Genomic DNA, 19,066 nt, shown 5'->3' with positions numbered 1-19,066 from the left:
GTGTGAATCATTCGCCATAATTTATTGCATGTGCTTTGCATTAGTTTCGGAAAAGAGATACAAATCAATTATCTTTATCTTTATAGACGTGTGCAGATAAGATATGTTACTATCCCTTTCTATTTGACTACCATCTTTTATTACTAGATGTCCTTATATGACATTGCTAAATACTTTTATTGTCTTGGGTTTTCCACTAATATACTTTAGGCGAAAATAAATTTTTGTCCCTACATTTTGATCTGATTCCCATTTTGGTCCCTAAATTGATTTTGCTACTAATGTAGTCCCTAAAAAAAGAAAATCAATTCTATTTTGGTCCCTGTCGTCAACCCACTAACAGAAAATTTCTATGTGGCAGGCGGGGTGCATAGGTGGCATGTTAAATGTTAACGTAGCTAATAAAATAATAATAATAAATTTTATTTGATTTTTAAAAAATGCCATGTCAGCTCCACATAAGTTTCTAAATAAATAAAAAATCAATTTTAATCAAATAAAAAAGAGAAAAACAAAATTAAAAATATAAAAACACATCAATTGAAATATGTGTTCATCTGATCATGAACACATAAGAACAACAACCCAGAATATTCAAACACAAGAACAAAAGAATAGAAACCCAAAACATTCCAAAATTTGTACCCAAATTCTTCGACAAAAATCAATTATACATTCAACCAAAATTATTATCCTAATACAATAGTTCTCATTACATAGATTTCCAACCAAATACACAAAATTTCAATCAAACAAATTCTTTCATCAATTTCCCAGCAACTAGCAAAACCTTATCATCAAATCCACAAAAATCATAAGCTAAAAACTTCTAAATCAACCTTAGACACACCAATAGACAACAAGATCTAAACGAACCTAGATCAAAGTGAGTGAGAGCAAATCCAAAACCATCTCTTTCCCAAATACCCATCAAAATTCTCGAGATAGCAGAATAGAGGAGAGGTAGAGATGTGGCTTCACCGTGGGGACCGATCTAAGCTTCACAACACCCACAAATCCACTACCTAAGGCTTCACAACACCCACTACCTGAGGCTTCGCTGTGAGGACTAATCTGGGCTTCACACCTGAGGCTTCCCTGTGGAGACCATCACAGCAACATAGCCAGCACAACCACTAATCTAGGCTTCACAACACCTACAAATCCATAACCCACCACTACCACCAATCTGGGGTTTCATAGCAACACAACACACCCACAAATCCAAACCAACCCACCACCCCAAACAGATCCTTCACAACCACCACCACCATCAATTTGGGGTTTCATAAGAGCACAACACACCCACAAATCCACAACCCACGAATCCAAACCAACCTACCACCCTAAATCGATCATTTGCTTCCATTGATCCATAAAACTCCATGGTCGGGCTTGATGACTTGATTTAGGCCAAGCCACATTTCAGAGCATTCAATCGGTTGGGAGAGTTTATAAAAAAAAAAAGAATCGGCTAGGGGAGAAAGATCAAAGAGAGGGAGACTAAGAATCAGCAGAAAGAGTGAGAAGAATGAAAATAACTTTTTTAATTTAATAATTTTATTTTATTAGAATGTAGGTTTATTTTTTATTTTTCTTACGTGGCTTTTTTATTTATAAATATGCTTATGTGGAATTTTTTAAATGGCAAATAAGTTTTTTAAAATATTATTTTTATATCACGTCAGCTTAATGTTAGTCACCTATGCACTCTGTTTGCCATGTTGAACTTTTCTGTTAGTGGGTTGACGGTAAGGACCAAAATAGAATTGATTTTCTTTTTTTAGGGACTACATTAGTAGCAGAATCAATTTATGGACTAAAATGGGAATCGGCCTAAAATGTAGAGACCAAAAGTGTATTTTCGCCTATACTTTACTTAGAGCATTTGCAACAGTATAGCTATAATGCTATATTGTTATATTTTAGCTACACTAACACTAAAATGATGCTTCAGCAATGGAGCTAAATTTTTTTTTTTTTTTTTATCTCCATTGCTACAGTGCACATCTAAAGATAGATGTGCACTGTTCATGAGAGCTAAAAAAAAAACTATTATTTTATTCCATTGACTTGATTAAAATAATCCACTGCACATTTCTTTTTCATTCTTTTCTCTCTCGTTCACTCTCATCTCATCTGACTCTGAAGCTCATCTCTCTCGGAGCCGCCCATCTCTCTCAACTACCATTGAAACTCGACCCACCAACTGTCCCAGCCGCTGATCAAAGCCCCATGTCGCCGATCCACGTCTTCGACCCACACTCTGTTGGCCTCAACGTCACCGGCCCAAGCCAATCCAAGCCCTAAGCCGCCGATCCATGTCTTCAACCCACACTCCACCGACCTCATCATCATCGGCCTAAGCCGATGCAAGCCCCGAGCCACCGATACACGTCTCCGACCCACACCTTTGCCCAGTCCTCCATCTCCAGCTCTATGATTGGTTTTTTTTTTTATTTTGTTTGGTCTGGATTTAGGAAAAAGATTGGAGATTTCAGTTGGTGGTTTTTTTTTTTCCTTGCTGTGGATTGGTGGTGGTGGTGGCTCTGGTTATGGTTGTGGTTAATGGTAGAGGAGGTTGTGGTTGTGCTGTGGATGTTTTCTTGATAGTGGGGTATATTATTTTATTGGAGAGATATATTATTTTATTGTGATATTTATATTATTTTATTGTGTTGAAAGTTAAAATAGATCCACTGTTGTAGCATGTGTTTGGTTTAATAAAAAGTTTGTTCATGTTTTTTTTGTTTATAGATTGTTGATGCCCATTTTTGCAAATTCGTACCCAAAAGCCCATGAGGAAGAAAGCCTAATAAGAAGCAAGACTCAAAAGCTCATACAAAGGAAAGCTTAATGAAAAGCAAGGCCCAAAGGCCCACCAAGAAGATCAAAGAGTAAGAAAGGTCCAAAGAAAGAAATGTAAGGAACAATGATCTGCAGCAGAATACAAATCTGTAGCAGAATACAGATTTGCCGCGGAATATAGTTCTTCAACAGAATGGCTTTGATAAATCAAGGAGAATTGGGCACAAGACCCTTTTGATCCAGTAAATATTATTTGGCCCACAAAGGCCTAAATCCTTTTGTATAAAAGAATATGTGTGAAAACTAATATAAAGAAACATGATGAAAAGAAGTAAGGAATAACAGGAAGTGTCAACAGCAGAAATTGCGTGAAGGAAAGAAAATCCAAACGAAATGAAATGACAAACATAGTGAATGAGAGGGAGCCAACAGTGAAAATCATTTAGCAATAGTGAATGAGAGGGAAAAGATCATTTAGAAAACTCATTTAGAATTCAAAAAGAAAGAAGAAAGGGAAAACACCGTTCGGGATCCTGAAACAGTCACTAGATAATACACTTGGATTCAAAGGAATTCAAATTTCACAAGTCTTGGAAACCTAAAAAGCTATCCAAGTCTGTGATTTTTGAACTTATTTTGACATTGTAACATATCCTAGTGCAATGAGAGCATAATGTATCAAAAACTTAAGAAAATAATAAAGCATTTCTTATTATCCTAAGGATCCCTAATGTTTTACTATATTTTTTTCCTTTACTTATATAATTCTTTACTGTTCCTTACCGTGCAATACGTATGTATCTTCTACGTGTTAGTATGTATGTATTGTAAGACCTATGTTTTGTGCATAGCCTGGTTCGAAATCAGCCCAACTTAGCTGCGGTGAACCAAGCCTAGTCCCTTTAACTTAAGCACCAGGCCCAGGATTCTTGTTTCTACTTAGGCCTGTGTGCTGTCTAAAAAAAAAAAAAGAACCCACAGCTTTATTGTGTAGCTTTTAATGCACAGCAGAAAGCTTTACGTAGCAAAAGGCTTTACTGCACAACAAAAGGTTTTACTGCACAGCAGAAAAGTTAGTCTTATGGTAGAAATTGGAGAAAATTTTATTTCGCAGCAGAAATAGAGGATAAGTCCACTTTGCAGCGTCTTTCCTTGGACTTTGGACTTAACGTTTGTGTACAAACTGGCAGCGGTATAATGGTACTTTGGAGTCCATCCTGCGGAGCGCCAAACCCAACTTCCTTCTTAGCTAAAGCCCTAGACTAAGTCCAATAACATCAAGACGTATGTCTAAGGTACAAGAAATGTAAAAAGAACCCTCAACATAGATGAGCCAAGGCCAAGCCTAAAAATCTAGACTTGTTTAATAAACAAGTTGAGCTGGAGCACAAAAAAAAAAAAAAAAAAAAAAATTATGAATAGACTTGTGAACAATAAGGCTCAATGAAAAACATGTTGAGCTTAGGCTAATTTATGGCTTGGTAATAAGTTTGATATGATCTTAAAAAATAAAGTAATATCTTACTAAGCCTGTAATTAATTGGGAGTTGGAACCACATGTTTAAAGTTTAAACCAAATGAGCTTGATATTATGCTTAATATGGGCTTGACAATGTACTTGTATTGGATCTTGAACTCAAAATATTTATATTGAACTTGAGTTTGAGCTTGATGTTAAGCTCAAGCTCAATTTGACTAATGAATTAAGCCAAACCAAGTCGAGTTCAAGCTTTTGGACTATCTAAACAAGCTTAAGCTCAAAACATAGTTTTTAGACTTAATTCAAGCTCAAGCCGAGCTTGAACATTTAATACTCAACAAAATTTGGCTTGTTTATAACCCTAGACAAATCTATTCATTTAATATTGCTAAATATATTTGTTTGGCTTGCAAACAATAGCCTAATGTATTTCATCATATCATCATCTATATTTTATTGCCTAAGGTAAAACACAACAGTTTTCGCCATTGGATGACCAATTGGTGTGAGTATCAGGATTGATTACCGCAAAGAACTTAAGTCTAACTGTTAATTTATCAAAATATGGAGCGTGTCATGACAATAAAAATGGTCCAAACATTTGGAAAATGATCTCCTCCTATTACATTGAATTATTTTTAATTATTAGTTAGATGTGTGATACTTACATTTTTTTTTAATACTAAAATGTATTACATCCAGTATTACTATTTTCGTGTATATTCTAATAAGTATTATTATTTACTAAAAAAAAAATATTTATCCCACATTGGTTGTGTGTGTTTAGTGCCCAGCCGCTATTTATAACCTCAGCTTACAACTACAAATGTTAAACTCTTTTATAGTTGTATTTTGATTATGTAATGTATTATAAATCCGATTTAAAATACTAGTATTATTATCTTCATATTTGTTCTAATAAGTATTATTATTTACTTAAAAAAAAAATTATAGGAAATCTTATTCTAGTTGAAATTCGAATCTCAAATACCGGGCACCACCAAGGCACCAAAAGTACTATTACCACTGGGCCAACAACACCAAAAGTTTAATTGGAATAAACAAAATTGGCCCATTTGGCAACATAGATGGCCCATAGGCCATGTCTGTGCTCATATTCATCCAAGAAATCACAAAAAAAGCTAATGCCTTTCGACACTCTAAATTAATTAGTATTATTATAATTTTTTTTTTTTTCATTTTGTTTCTCAACAAATTTTGAAGGCAGCACAAACATTTCACTATCACTAAAACCGCCAAAAATATTCTTCCACTCTCTGCCATTTGTCATTTGGTCCTGGTAACATAGAAGAAGCATCATGAAGGGGGCAACTATGTCTTTTTCACTTTGTGAAACTTAATTTTTGTTGTCCCCATATGAAAAATAGTGAGGAGGAGGTGCCTATATCATTAAGCAATAAAGAAAGAAGGAAAGGTGCCAAAGGAAACAAGAAAACAAAAACAAAAGAAGAGTGATGAAAGAAAGAGAGAGAGCATGGAAGGTGTGTGAACAGTTAAGAAAGAGAATATGTGTAATGATTGTAGTGGAGGGTTTGTTTGCATGTGTGGGTCCCATTCTCTCTCCCAATTGATCAAACTCCCTTTTGTGGTGACTCTCATTTTCATGAGGTTGCCACTAGCCTGCCACTCCTCTCATTTTTTTGTTTAACCAAGCTTTACAGTATACTAAAATATGAAAAATTCTTAGTGACAAATGGAGCTATCTCTTCTCACTTTTATAGTAGATCTTATTATTAATGTGAAAAGAAGAAGCATCGTTCTCCGTCTTTGAAAAAACATCTCTCAATTACTATATTTTATTTTTCTTTCACTAAAATAGATATACGATAAAAATCAACAACAAACTTATTTTCATTCCAAATTTTACCGTTTATTAACTTATGTAATGGTAAATAATTGACCCAAAAAAAAAGGTAGATCCATATACTTGGAGTAAAGGCAAAAAATACCCATTACTCAAAAAATACCTATTAAAATTTCTAAATTTATTGAAAATTTAATGTAAGAGAGATCTTTTTTATTTTTATATATTTTTTATATACCAGAAAACCTGTGGGTCAGTTCTAAAATAAACAAATAAATAATCTCAAAAGCCACCAGAGGCAGTGGGTTTTTGATTCCCCGTCTCTCTCTCTCTCTCTCTCACACACTTTCAGGTTTGCTGTCTATTCTTTCATTTCTTTTGCTTTCTCTCTCTTCTCCTAAGATCTTTTACTATTTATGTATTCATTTATTTTTCCTATTTTGGCCTTTTTAAAAAAATAAATTTTTTTTTTTGTTATTTCTCTTTCCTTAATCTTCTCGCCTTATATCAAACAGACTCTGTTTGTTTGTTTTGTTCAATTGGTTACATGTTTAACTACGTATATGTTAATGTTTGTGTCTGTTAACTGAAATGTTTTTGGTGATATAGGGTTGGTTCTGGATCTCTCTCAATTCCTAAGGATTTTATATTGAAATTGAAATTGAAGTTGAAGTTGAAGGAGGAGGAGAAAAGAAAAGAAAAGAAAAGAAAAAAGAAGGGGTTTGTTTGTTAGGGTTTTCTGGAACTGTGGGTCCTGATGGCCATGCCTTCTTTGTCTGATGGTACTATTGAAGGTTAGATTTGCACTTCTTTCATGGGTCTGTTTCTTTTGATCCATTTGATGCTTATCTATCACTGATTTTGGATCGGATTGGATTGGATTGGATTGTCTCTCAACAACAAGAACAAGAACAAGAACAAGATATACATATCTATCTATCTCTTTTGGTTTACAAATTTCGCTTTTTCTTTTTTTGCCATTTCGTGTAAGTGGGCTTTTGTTTTTCTTAATTTCACTGGGTTCTGGGTCATTTTCAATTTTGGTTTTTTTTTTTTTGGCCAATTGGGGACTTTGCTTATCATTCTGTTTATTTGGAGCTCATTGTAGCTGGGTTTGAAGAAGAGAGAGAGTAATAGGGGAAATTTTTTTGGTTTTCAGTTTTTGTGATGAACCCATTTGGGGTTGGTTTGATGGAGTTGGAATTCTGAGGGAATTTTTTTTTTCTTCTCTTGCAGTCCAGTTGTTTCAGGATTTTCCTTTATGATTACTGCTCTTGGGAGAGTTGATTAGGATTTTTTTTTTTAATTGATCAGGGAGGGTAGAGAGGAATTGTGTTGAAGGTAAAGGCTGGAGAAGGAGATGGTATCTTTAGTGGGGAGTCAGGAGAATAATTCTGAGGACCTTATGTTTGTGGCAATGGAAACCGAAGTGAATGGAATTGATTGTCCTAGGAATGAAATTCAGGATTTTACGTTGGAGCAAGGTGAGGGAAGTAATGTTGTATTCAGTAGAGAAGGACCCCTCGTGAAGAAAGACTCGAGATTGTCCACTGGTTGTTGTTGCAGTGTCAAAAACCTCAAATCTCAGGCTTTTGCAACAGATTCTGAGGTTCGAAATAATGAGAAATTTGGGGATGAGAAGAAGCTCAGTAGACAAGATAGGATCGAGCTGGGTCGGTTGTTTCAGACTGCAGTAAGTTCTCATGATTGGGAGCTTGCAGATAAGTTGATCGAGTTGGCAGATCCTCAAACTCTTAATGATGCCTTGTGCATGACATTGGACTCGATCTGGTTCCTCAGCACACATCAAGAGCTTCAATGGATAACAGGATTGATTAAAAATATCATTGCAAGTGGTGCTTATGACTTCACAAGAGCTGCACTTAGGACTTCATTTCTTGCTTCGTGCGTCTCTGCATGCCAAAGTCGAACAATGAGTCTTGCAGATACAGTCACTGTTATGGCCCAAAGGTAAGTGTCTAAGCGTAATATTCTTACACTGTTGATGAGACAATAGTTGTGTAATTTACCAACCATTAGAAATGATTTAGAAGCGTTTAACCAAAAAGATCATCCTGTTGTTACTTCTACATTGAATGACTACTAGTCTGTTAGTGTTGAAGACCATTGTGCTTTAATTTGGTTTCATATTCTATTTTATCTGATGTAATCTGATTTTAACTTATTATAAAAAAAGAAAAAAAAAGAAAAAAGGATGTTCTGATTATTTCCTTTTAACTCATTTTGTATTTGATACTTGTTGCCCCTTCTCAGTAGTCTTATTTGTACAAATGGAAGGATTCTTTAGTTTTTTGTAAAACCAGAGCAAGCAATACCTCAGTCATTTGATATATTTCAATCTCTTGAATATTTTGAGGAAATTTTTTTAGTGAATTTTTTGTCTCGATTGTTTTGAATGCATTTAAAAGTTAGGGAATTAGAGTATATTAGTAGATTCAACAGTTTTTTTCTTTTCAAGTCAATAACTAGATTTCATTAAACTTAAGAAGGGAGTACATCCATCTGTAAATAATGGGCTACAAAGGGTGGGGTCTTCTCTACCCAACCTAACTCAGAATCCGCATCGTGAGCAAATTTCGCAAGGGTGTGCGCAACGTGGTTTCCTTCTTGCCTGACATGGTTGATCATGCTTGCACGAAAATACCCATCTTCTCCTCTTTGTAGAGCATGTTACCTATCTTGGAAATAATGGGCTCTTTTTGTTTCAGTGCCGCTAAGAGTGACCTGGCATCACCTTCAAGCATAACATCTCTAATACCAATTTCCAGCGCAAACTCCACCGCTCTGTGAACTGCCAAACTTCAGCCTCCTCCCCATCCAACACTGGTGGACCCTTCGGCCTTCGCACTCAAAGGCCCATAACTTACCCTGCTCATCTCTTATAGCCTCCCCACACCTGACTGTTTCTGACACGTGAAGACAGTGCCATCAGAGGAAACTTTGTAGTGCCCCCACCTCTGGTGGTGATCAACAAGAAGGTTGAGTTGCTCCCCATGCTTCTTCCTACAGCAGTCCTGGTATTCCATAATATAAGCCACTGCCTTATTTGCTAATTTCGTGGGGTCTTGAATTCACCCTTCTTGGATAAAGCCACTTCTATTATGCCAAACCAACCATACATGCATGAAGACATTTTCCAATTCCGAGTGGTCCAAGCAATCCAACAGGTCCCAAACCAGCTCTTTGAAGGAAGCATATCCCCTAGCCATTTTCTGCATTTTTGCTCTGCTTGCCATCCACATGGCCCTTTCAGCTGGACACTGCCACGGTGTATAGACAGCCATCTCCATCTCTTTTTTGCACCGGTCACAAGTTGTGTCTTGGATCATCTTCCGTTTTGCCAGGTTATCCTTGGATGAGAGAATGTTGCTTCATGCCCTTTACTCAAAAATTTTAACCTTGTTTGGGACATTTAAACTCCACAGATTCTTCCATATAATCAGATCCCCACTACCAGATGAGTTCTTAGCGTCATTCTTCTCTCCTAGCATTTGTCATACTACATGGTTTGCACTTTTGACTGAGTAACCCTGTCCTTGTGTGCATTCAAAAGAGTTTACTGTCTTAATGGAATTGTGAGGATAGTATCAGCATATTCAGGTCTAAATAATTGCTTCACCAATGCTACATTCCACCACCATGTCTCTGGGAGTCGAAGGTTACATACTCTCCTCACTGTGCCCCTAGTAGGTGGGAATAAAGCTATAATAGTTGATGACCCGGGCAGCCTTTTATCTTTCACAATATTTATGTTAGGTCCATCACCCACTTGCCATATGCTTCCTTCTTGTAGAACTGACCTAGCTGCAAGAATACTCTGCCACGCGTAAGACATGTTGCCACTCTCATGTGCTTCCATAAAAGAACAGTGTGTGTAGTATCTTTGGCTTTGGACATCTGCTTAACAGTGTGGATAGTTTTCCATATAATTTGTGAATTGACCTTTTTTGTTAACCAAAAGGAAAATCAATATTGAGAATCCTTGAATTACAACTTTGAGTAAAATTCCACCTCAGATTGGTGTAAGTGGGCATTTATTATACCAAAGCTATTATCTATTTCAAACTTATGAGAAGGGGTTAATATATTTTATGCAAACATATGTGCTGACAACCTTGCCATGATCTTTACTGATTAGCAGCGCCTCTGTAACTCTTTGTTAAAAGATTTGGTCGGTGAGAGGACCTGGACTTTAGTAAGGTTTTTGCTATGCAACAGAATAGTCCCACTCATTTCGTTCTATAGTTCAAGAGACAGATAATGGTCACTGGTTGTGCAGATTTTCATGCAGATATGTATAGCATGCCATTGACATGTCATAATGTTTCATATTTTGTTTTCAATCAGGTTGCATGAGCGTCTTCAAGAGTGTAATGGAGATGAGGTCTTGAAGGCAGAAGCTGGTGCCAAGGTTCAAAAGTTCACTGAATGGGCTCTGAAATGTATAGGCTTCCATTCTCGTTGTCAGGGTAATAAGGATAGAGTGAGCCACAGCTCAGCCGTTGAGATCCAACTCCAGTTATCTGCATTCAAGATTTTTTTAGATCTTGCTGGCAATCATCTTACAGGGAAGGATTTCACGGAGGCTTTTGATGCAGCTTGCTTTCCTCTTACTCTTTTCTCTAGCTCATTTGACCCTGGTTGGGCGTCTGGGATATCAGCAACTGCAATCCAAGGATTGCTGGGTATGTTGGTTGAGGGGGGTGCAGACAATGTCAATCAGTGTTTCCTTGAAGCCTCTCGTTTTGGTAGTACAGAACTTGTGCGCATTTTATTGCAGGTATTGCTAATGTCTTGTTTATATTTCATGATGATATGTAGTTTTCTCTCTGTCTTTTAGCTGTTTTTTTTTTTTTTTGTGGGGTGGGGGGAGGTATTTTGTTAGGTTCAACTCATCAGTTTCTGTGTGAATATGACTTCACTTTGTTCTTTATATGCATGAGTAGTTATTTATCTTTAGATACTTCCTTTCTTGAGAATTAAGTGTTCAAATTCAAGATTTCCTGATTTGGCTTCAGTCTCTAGAAGTTTAAAATCCTCTATTAGTGGTGATCTTTCTGCATGGAGGGTAAGGTCAAAATAAAGTCAGAGTTAAAAAAAACTATTAATAAGGATGGGTTAAGGAAAGCCATGGGAGGAAAATATAGGAAGTCATTCTGCAATAACACACAAATTATAAGAAACTATTAGCAAGGATGGGTTAAGGAAAGATATGGGAGGAACATGTTGGAAGTCATCATGCAATAACACCCAACCTGTCAACTGCAATACCTATTAATAGCATTTCAACCCTCATTATACAGTGTCACGATGGACATGATTACCTCAAATGGAGAGCTGTAGATGGACTTGACATTTTATGGTGAAACCATAGATAACCATGAGAAAGATAAGATATCTCACATTTTGTGCAGATGAAGCCTTTTGTTGATTACCAGGAATGTAAAAGCAGTGACAAATCAAAAAGTACAGTGGCCTCTTGAGCTTCTTATGGATTTTTATTATCCTGCCCTGCTTTTTATTAAAGAAATGGCTCTGCTTTCCAGTTGTGGAGGGTTTATAGGATTGTGTAGGCTATCCAAGATGTGTTTTGTAGCTATCGTGTTAATCTTGTCATCCCTATTACTTAACAAAACTATTAAGTGCAGACTGAGTTCATTAACATAACAATATGTGGTGCTGAGTTTAAGACTGTTACCGTGGCAGCTCATGGCTTGTGTTCTCCATTTTCTAATCTTTACTTTGATTATTGTATTAACAATCATGTTATCTCCTCCATCTAGCTTGTGATTCACAATCTAAAAAAGCCCTTTTAATTAAAATATTTTTGTACAAGACCTTTATTATTTATTTCTTGGAAGCAATACCTGTCTCAGGTATTGAATGGTGTCCTTGACCTTTTGATTTACTTGAACAGGATATTTTTTATATACCTGTGTCCATGACCACACATACACACACTGAGAAAAGCTTTGATCGTGGAATTTACCCTTCAATACTTCAAATCCACTAAATTATGTATCATTTATGTATGTTTTCTCTATATGTTCTGTTTGTGATATAATAGTTCGCTTGTCTGACATAGTTCTCATTTTTGTTTGTCAATCTGGGATATTTATCTGTAGATTGCTCAAAGAAACAGCTTGGATGTTGATGTTGACCTCGCTTTGGGATTTGCTTCTCACTACTGCAAGATTGGCACAATGGAATGCCTGGTGGAAGAGGGCAATGCCATTGCTTTTTTGGGCCCTTTGATGAGAGCTGCCGAGAGAGGTTGTATGCAGGTTGTTGAGTGGTTTGTGAAAAGGGGTTGCCGAGACATGGAGCTATGTCTTGCCCTCACAGCTGCCACATCAAGCAGCCAAGTAGATATTGCTGCCTATCTTCTCCCACATGTTCCTCAACACGTCCTTGCAGCACTCAGCATTGAGATTCTCAAGGCTGCTGGTGAAAGAAGCGGAGGGTCCCTTGATGGTGTAGCATTTCTCCTCCGTTCTGACTTCTTAGGTGATCCAGCAGCTACTTATTCTGTCGCGGACAGTATCGCTAGGTCTGATGACGAGGCTGTAGCCCCCGAGCTAAGATCTTTTCTTCGAGAGCATTGGTCGGAGTCGGCTTTCTTTGATGGACTTAGGCAAGGACGAGAACATTACATGAACATTGTAAGGATTTTGAAATGGGGTGGATCTCCTATTTGCTTAAGAGATCTTCCAGGGCCTCTGAGATTGGCAATTGCTTACCTGCCATTGTATAGAGAATGTATTAAGGCAGGTGGGTGTTTGTTATCCCAAAGGCTAAGAGGACAACTTGTTGAAGCAGTGAGTAGGCTTGGAGGTGGGGTCTTAGAAGAGGTGAACCAAGGCAGAGAACTCCTGGCTGTTTTGGAGCATCATCTTCCTCCATTTTTGGTTCATACCTCCAGCATTGCCTAGCAAGCTTTTGCCTTCTTTATCTTTTGGATTTTTGCTTCCTCCTTTTTTTTTTTTTTTTTGGTCACCAACCTATATGTGCCATAGAAAATAATAATATAACATTTTAGCTGGGGATCAGGCGATGAAGCTATCGAAGTTTGTCAAATTTTCTTTCCATCATTTGTGGTTGGCTCATATTATAGGTCGCCCTGCACATTTTCTATATAGCACCTACTATCTCTATATCGATAGTGCAAGTTTTTTTTTTTTTTTGATAGGATCGATGGTGCAAGTTGATCTACCGTGTAAGACAAAGTGCAACTACTATCAAATGGGTTGAAATATGATGGGTGTGTGTGTATATTGGCTAGTATAGACTTCCTGTGGCCTCCCTCACCCCCTTGTTTTCAATTCCTCCAATCTCTCATTTTGTTTGTCTTCTCTACCGTCCGATTTCTGCAACTTAAAAATTTTGAAATCATCCGAGGGAGTGGAAAGAGAAAAATTATTTGAAAAAGAAAAATGATCTTATGAGACGGGATAATAATATTGGCATTCATCTACAACATGTAGACTTCACATGCCGAATGTGAGAGGGACATTGTATAAGCATGTTTCACAAGACACTTTCTCTCAAGGAGAAACTTATGTCTCATAAGGTACTTTTTCTCAAGGAGAAACTTATTTTTTACAAAATAAATATTTATCACATGGCCGGAGGATACCTTTGTTTAGAGGCAGATGTTGAAATTTTTATGAAGTGTCTTACAAATTAATCCAACACCTAAAAATGTAGAGACTATACAAAAGAAAAGAAGAAAATGATTTTTCACATGGGTATTTGACCGTGGCGGTGGGGGGTGAAAATCAAAGCCATAAATGAAGCAGATTGGAGATCTATGAAATTGTAGTTAATTGGACCCATTGGTTTGGTAGGCTACGAAACTTGCACTAGATATTATTAGCTTTTTCAGAAATATATATATATATATATAAATATTTTTTTATGATTGGGAAAGAAAGATTACCTCCAGCTATTAAATGAGTTTATACTAATAAAAAAAAAAAGGAATTTCAGAAATATATATATATATATATATATTTTTTTTTTATGATTGGGAAAGAAAGATTACCTCCAGCTATTAAATGAGTTTATACTAATAAAAAAAAAGAAAAGGAAAAAAAAGAAAGGCTTTTGGCGTGCCACCTTTCCTGAAAAGGAGACCAGTCCTCCACCAGTATGATATGAGGTTAGAATTACCCTTTAACTTTCAGTCAACACAACAATGCATGCAATGCAACTGACCCAAATTACATTTTGGGTATGTATCATGTGGAATATGATTCTTATGCGTCATGCTATGATGTCACTTTTAGCATATTCATGATCTCCTCCTAACCGACCCATGTGGCCCTGACCATTTGGTACCTCTCCCCTGTAAAAGCAAAATTAGGTGATAGGGAGATTAATTAGAGTAGAGGTTACCAATTCCCTAATCAACTAAAGCATTTGTTCTCATGAAAAATGTTATCCCTGTTGAACTTAATTAAAGTTATTCTTATGCTTCTTTGAGATAACTTATAATTGGGGACTAAAATAGTTGTATGATTGTATATTTAAAAAGAAAAATTAAAAAAAAAAAAAAAGTACTCCAAAACTATTGACATTCCTATGGAAGGGTCTATCATAGAATCTCTCTCTTCTCGACCTATCATTTTTCAACATATTCCTCAGAATAATCAATCATGCCTTTATTGTGGAATTGTAGATGGATTGTTATAAATTTTTATTATGTATTGTAAATCTCCACTGTAATGGTAATGGAAGATACAAATTAGACATATTTGGTGATTGTAAGCAAGCTGAACTTTGTCGAGTAGTAAATGTTTAACCTCGACTCGACAACAAATATAAAATTTTCAAGCTTGGCTTAAGCTTGAACCAAGCCTACAAACTATTTTTGAGCTTGAGCTTTTTTTTTTTTTTGATAAACAGCTTGAGCTTGTTAGATAGTTTAAAAGCTTGAGCTCGACTTGGCTCGGCTTGAGCTTTTGAGTTTGTGATACAATACAAGTACATTATCATTCCCATTTAATTTAGACATGTGAACCCAACACCCAATTAATTAAAGGCTTAGTAAGATATTAGTTTATTTTTCAAGCTCAATATCAATCTTACTATCAAGCTCATAAACCAACCCAAGCTTGCTTTGTTTTTTTAATTTTTAATTTTTTATTAGGCCTTATTGTTCATGAGCATATTCATAAATAATTTCTTTTGCTTGGGTTTGACTCTTTTAGTAAATAAGATTAAAGTTAAAGGCTCAAGTTTGGTTCGTTTATAAACAAAACATGAACGAATTTTTTATCAAGCCAATACGAGCTGTTTATGAGCCACTTGGTTCATTTATAGCTCGTGAGTTGTGATGAGAAGCCAACTTTTGTGTAAAGCGTTTGGGCGGTAAGGATGCTTCTTAGCAGGAACGAGAAGTCGTATATGACTATATGGTCCTTACACTACATTTTTCTTTTGAATATTAGCCTTTTTTGGACTCCACGACCTGATGTTGGTGTTCAAGAGATAGTCTTCGAGGGTGACTCTTTAAACATTTGCAAGGCGATCCAAGGCTCAGTTGTCGCTTTCTCATCCATCCAGAATATTGTCCATGAAATTCTTGTTCAGCTCCAAACTTTCAGATCTTTTGATATTTCAAATGTTAAAATGCAGGGAAATGTCCCTGCACGCTTCTTGGCTCAGCATGCTTTACATGTTGACGACTTTCATGCTTGGCTAGAGGAATGTCCTAGCCCAATTGTGCACGCGTGTGCCCATGATGTACTCTGTTTCAACTAAATTCTGAATTGTCTTTCCATCAAAAAAAAAAAAAAAGGTTTATTTGATCTGTGCTTTTAACTCTGTGTGGAGAATTTCTCTTTTAAGTTAATAGTATAATTCTCCTCTTTATGCATAAACAGTAAGTTGTGACAAAAGACTTTTAGGTAGGAACGACTCATAGGAGCCAAATAGTCTACCAAACTGCGGATACTACAACTTGTTTAGCCACATAATAATTAGGCCAAATGGTAATTATCAACCAAAAAAAAACAAAAACAAAAAAATTAGGCCAAGTTGTTCCTCGCAAGTGAATGAACATGAACAAAAATCAATACAACTTTGTGTATCATAAGTCTACAATCTCTTTAAGAAATGCATAGTTAGTCTGTCAATTGGGATAAATTCTCACAAAAACAACCGTTTCAATAAAGCATCCATGATGGAAAGATACCTTGAAATTGAAGCAATATCAACCAAAAAAAAAAAGTAATGATATTCAGAGAAGGGGATGTTGTGTTGGAAAGAAAACAAGGAATAAGAAATGAAAGAACCGTTTATCTTTTTCTTTTGAACATTAAGAGAATTACAAAATTTGTAAGAAGAAAGAGGTGCGATGTGCATGTTTATAACAGCATTTACACATAAGTATAAGTTATATCCCTCACATTAGAAGGCATGAAAGCTAAAACCATCAGCACTGCTAGAATCCCAATAGGAAGCAGCAGCAACATAAAAGGTGGTGGAGGCAAGGGTGGAAGTATCAAAGGAAGGATCAGCAAAGACACTGTAAGGCAAACTAGTAAAAGCAATGACTCCAAGCTGAAATAATTTGCCGGCAACAATCTTCTGCCACTTCCTTTACCGTGTGAAAGAGTGCGCTGGAATTCAATCTTCTTTCCTTGATGATGATTTTGATGATATTCTACTTTCTTTCCTTCAACCAGAGGAGGAGCAGAAACCTTTCTTGTTCTCACATCCATAATGCTGCAACTTGTAGAATGATCTTGCAAATAAATCAAACCTTTCGACAACCTTCGATTCACCACAGGAAGTTCAAAATTCATTTAAAAGTCACCAAACCGCCCCAATTCCCAGAACCCCAGATCAGATTGAACCAATGCAGATTGCAATTTGTTGAGATTTGCTACGGTTTCAATTTAGTGACACCTCTCTCGGGCAATGTCCAAACTTCAAGAACCTCAAAACTCAAAAACACGCAAAACTAGTTATTGTGTTGGTGCACACGTGCAATAGGAAATATTTTTAGCTTCAATATATATGCAAATCTAATCTAGGAACTCACAGAATCTGCTGAGATTGTAATCCTTCCACTTCAACACAACACAATGTAGTTTGTTTTCCTTTTATAGATACTAATACTGCTTTGATTCCAAGTTCAAGACTTACAAGCTTCACTAACTAAAAATGCAAATTGGACCCCAAATTCAAACTATGTCTAAGAAAAAGCTGTTGCAACCATCTTCAAATTCTAATTAATACCACAAGTATCTGTCTGTACCACAAGAATTACAACTTCACTTCAATGCACAAACCATGAGACGTCGTCCCCAATTATCCAGCTGGGTTAAGGAAAAATCATGGAAAAAAGAAAAAATTCAATCAGTCACAAGAAATTTCAATTAATTCCACCCAAGAAAAAGTCAAATAAAGCTACAAACGCATACAGGTTTAGACTTTAGGGCACAATATTGAAAAACAAAGAAATTATATTGATTCAAAGTTATTGATCTCAAATTATAAACACAATATGCATAGACAATCAAATCAAGAAGCCACCAACGCCATATACATACTACAAAGATTCAAACTTCTGAACTCATATTAGAACCAAAAGAGGAAGCTTTGATTAAAGAAAATTTGATTTTATAGAAACTAAAAGAAGGGTTTCTCCAAGATTTGGATTTGACTGACTCCCATGAAAGCCTTAGGACAATTAAGGCAAAAAGGAATAAGAAGAAAACCCAGAAATGAAATTTAGCTTTTGGTGAGGGGATGACAAACAAAATAGCAAGAGATCAAGCAAGCTCAGAATTCATAGGAAGCCCGAAAGAGAAGCATAGGTTGACACCTGTGATGTTGAAAGAGCTGGTGAAACCTTTGACGTTGTTGTTGTTGGTGTTGGTGGTGGTGGTGGTGGTGGTGGTGATGGTAAGAAAATTTCCAAATTAGACAACAAGATAGAGAAGCCCACCTGTCCACTTTTTGCATCTCAGCCCCTAAATTTCAACCCCCCCTCCCAAACTCTTCCTCGTAGAGATCTCTTATATATTCAAAAGCCTAGAGCAAAAAGACTGTAAATTTATCATTATCTAGCATAACATATAAATAAATTTTAAAAAAGAAGAATTGGGTTTGATGCTATCTTTGAAGAGGAGATGCAAGTTATAAGGAACAATGAGGATGGTGAGAGAGAATTGTACCTCCTTTTGAAAAAAGATGAAATTTGATGAGTCTTGGGTTGTTACACTGTATTTGAATAATTATCATTACTATTGTTATTATTAAGCAGAGAGAGAGAGAGAGAGAGAGAGTAGAGGTTGGGTTGGGTTCAGTGAATTCCAAATTCAAGTGGGGTTGCTGACATGCAAGTTGCTGGTTTTGGAAACTGAGGGCAGTGTGTCTCCCAAGGTTCTTCACCCCTAGACTTCTTTTCTCTCTCTTAAAATTATATCTCTCTAGAAATTGTGCGTCCCTCTAGAAAAGGCCAACACCAGCATCAACTTTATTATGCTTGTCATTCACATTAAGGGGCCCAAAACAAAGTTTTTATTCAAATATGAAATCATTCCATTCAATGTCACCACAACATTTTTGCAATGGGTCCATATTGTTTCCCACCTTGTTTTCGAATAACTTCATGTCCCCTGTCAACCTTGACTTCATGCATCAATTTTATTACTTTTTTTTAAACCATTTTCTTTGGCCAAGACACTCTCTAGAGTTTGAGGTTCAAAGTCTCTATCTCATCCATTTACCATTTAAGGTCTCAACGCGTATTTACTACTCTATTTTGGTTTGTTTGGATATCGCTTATATTGCTGAAAATTGAAAACTTATTACTAAAAGTACTATAGCAAAATAATTTATAAGCTAGCTGATTTTTTGGGCTGAAAGTACTATAACTTCAGCTAAATAGTAATGTGAACAGTACAAAATAATTCATC

The 19,066-nt window shown here is 36.2% G+C and overlaps 1 protein-coding gene and 1 long non-coding RNA gene across 5 annotated transcripts; one reads left to right on the top strand and one right to left on the bottom strand.

Annotated features, from left to right (window-relative positions):
* Positions 1–6,333: 6,333 nt before the first annotated feature.
* LOC112015345 (ankyrin repeat protein SKIP35) lies at positions 6,334–13,418 on the top strand. 2 transcript variants are annotated; one of them, XM_024047738.2, is made up of 5 exons: positions 6,334–6,465; positions 6,723–6,907; positions 7,428–8,084; positions 10,482–10,914; positions 12,260–13,418. In XM_024047738.2, exons 3-5 carry the CDS (start codon positions 7,474–7,476, stop codon positions 13,064–13,066), a joined length of 1,851 nt encoding a protein of 616 aa, XP_023903506.1. In that variant the 5' UTR covers positions 6,334–6,465; positions 6,723–6,907; positions 7,428–7,473; the 3' UTR covers positions 13,067–13,418. The 2 variants fall into 2 exon arrangements, with proteins under 2 accessions (XP_023903506.1, XP_023903504.1); XM_024047736.2 differs by having other exon boundaries at positions 7,350–8,084.
* A 3,645-nt stretch (positions 13,419–17,063) lies between these two features.
* Positions 17,064–18,590, bottom strand: LOC112015352 (uncharacterized). 3 transcript variants are annotated; one of them, XR_010625735.1, is made up of 3 exons: positions 18,323–18,590; positions 17,971–18,193; positions 17,064–17,461 (listed from the first exon to the last, which is right to left on the bottom strand). It is a non-coding gene; the product is annotated as an uncharacterized LOC112015352 (long non-coding RNA). The 3 variants fall into 3 exon arrangements; XR_002883206.2 differs by having other exon boundaries at positions 17,971–18,179; positions 18,323–18,589; XR_002883205.2 differs by lacking the exon at positions 18,323–18,590 and having other exon boundaries at positions 17,971–18,316.
* Positions 18,591–19,066: the final 476 nt, after the last annotated feature.

This window comes from Quercus suber, unplaced genomic scaffold (genome assembly GCF_002906115.3).
Source record: "Quercus suber isolate HL8 unplaced genomic scaffold, Cork oak 2.0 scaffold_622, whole genome shotgun sequence".
NCBI lineage: Eukaryota > Viridiplantae > Streptophyta > Magnoliopsida > Fagales > Fagaceae > Quercus > Quercus suber.
The sequence above is the reverse complement of the archived record's forward strand: the minus strand, read 5'-3'. Positions and strand labels throughout refer to the sequence as shown.

Coding starts and splice junctions, on each gene's coding strand:
- LOC112015345 (XM_024047738.2), top strand. CDS start 7,474: ATGGTATCTTTAGTGGGGAGTCAGGAGAATAATTCTGAGGACCTTATG. Junction 8,085..10,481: donor GTCACTGTTATGGCCCAAAG/GTAAGTGTCTAA, acceptor GTTTTCAATCAG/GTTGCATGAGCGTCTTCAAG. Junction 10,915..12,259: donor TTGTGCGCATTTTATTGCAG/GTATTGCTAATG, acceptor ATTTATCTGTAG/ATTGCTCAAAGAAACAGCTT.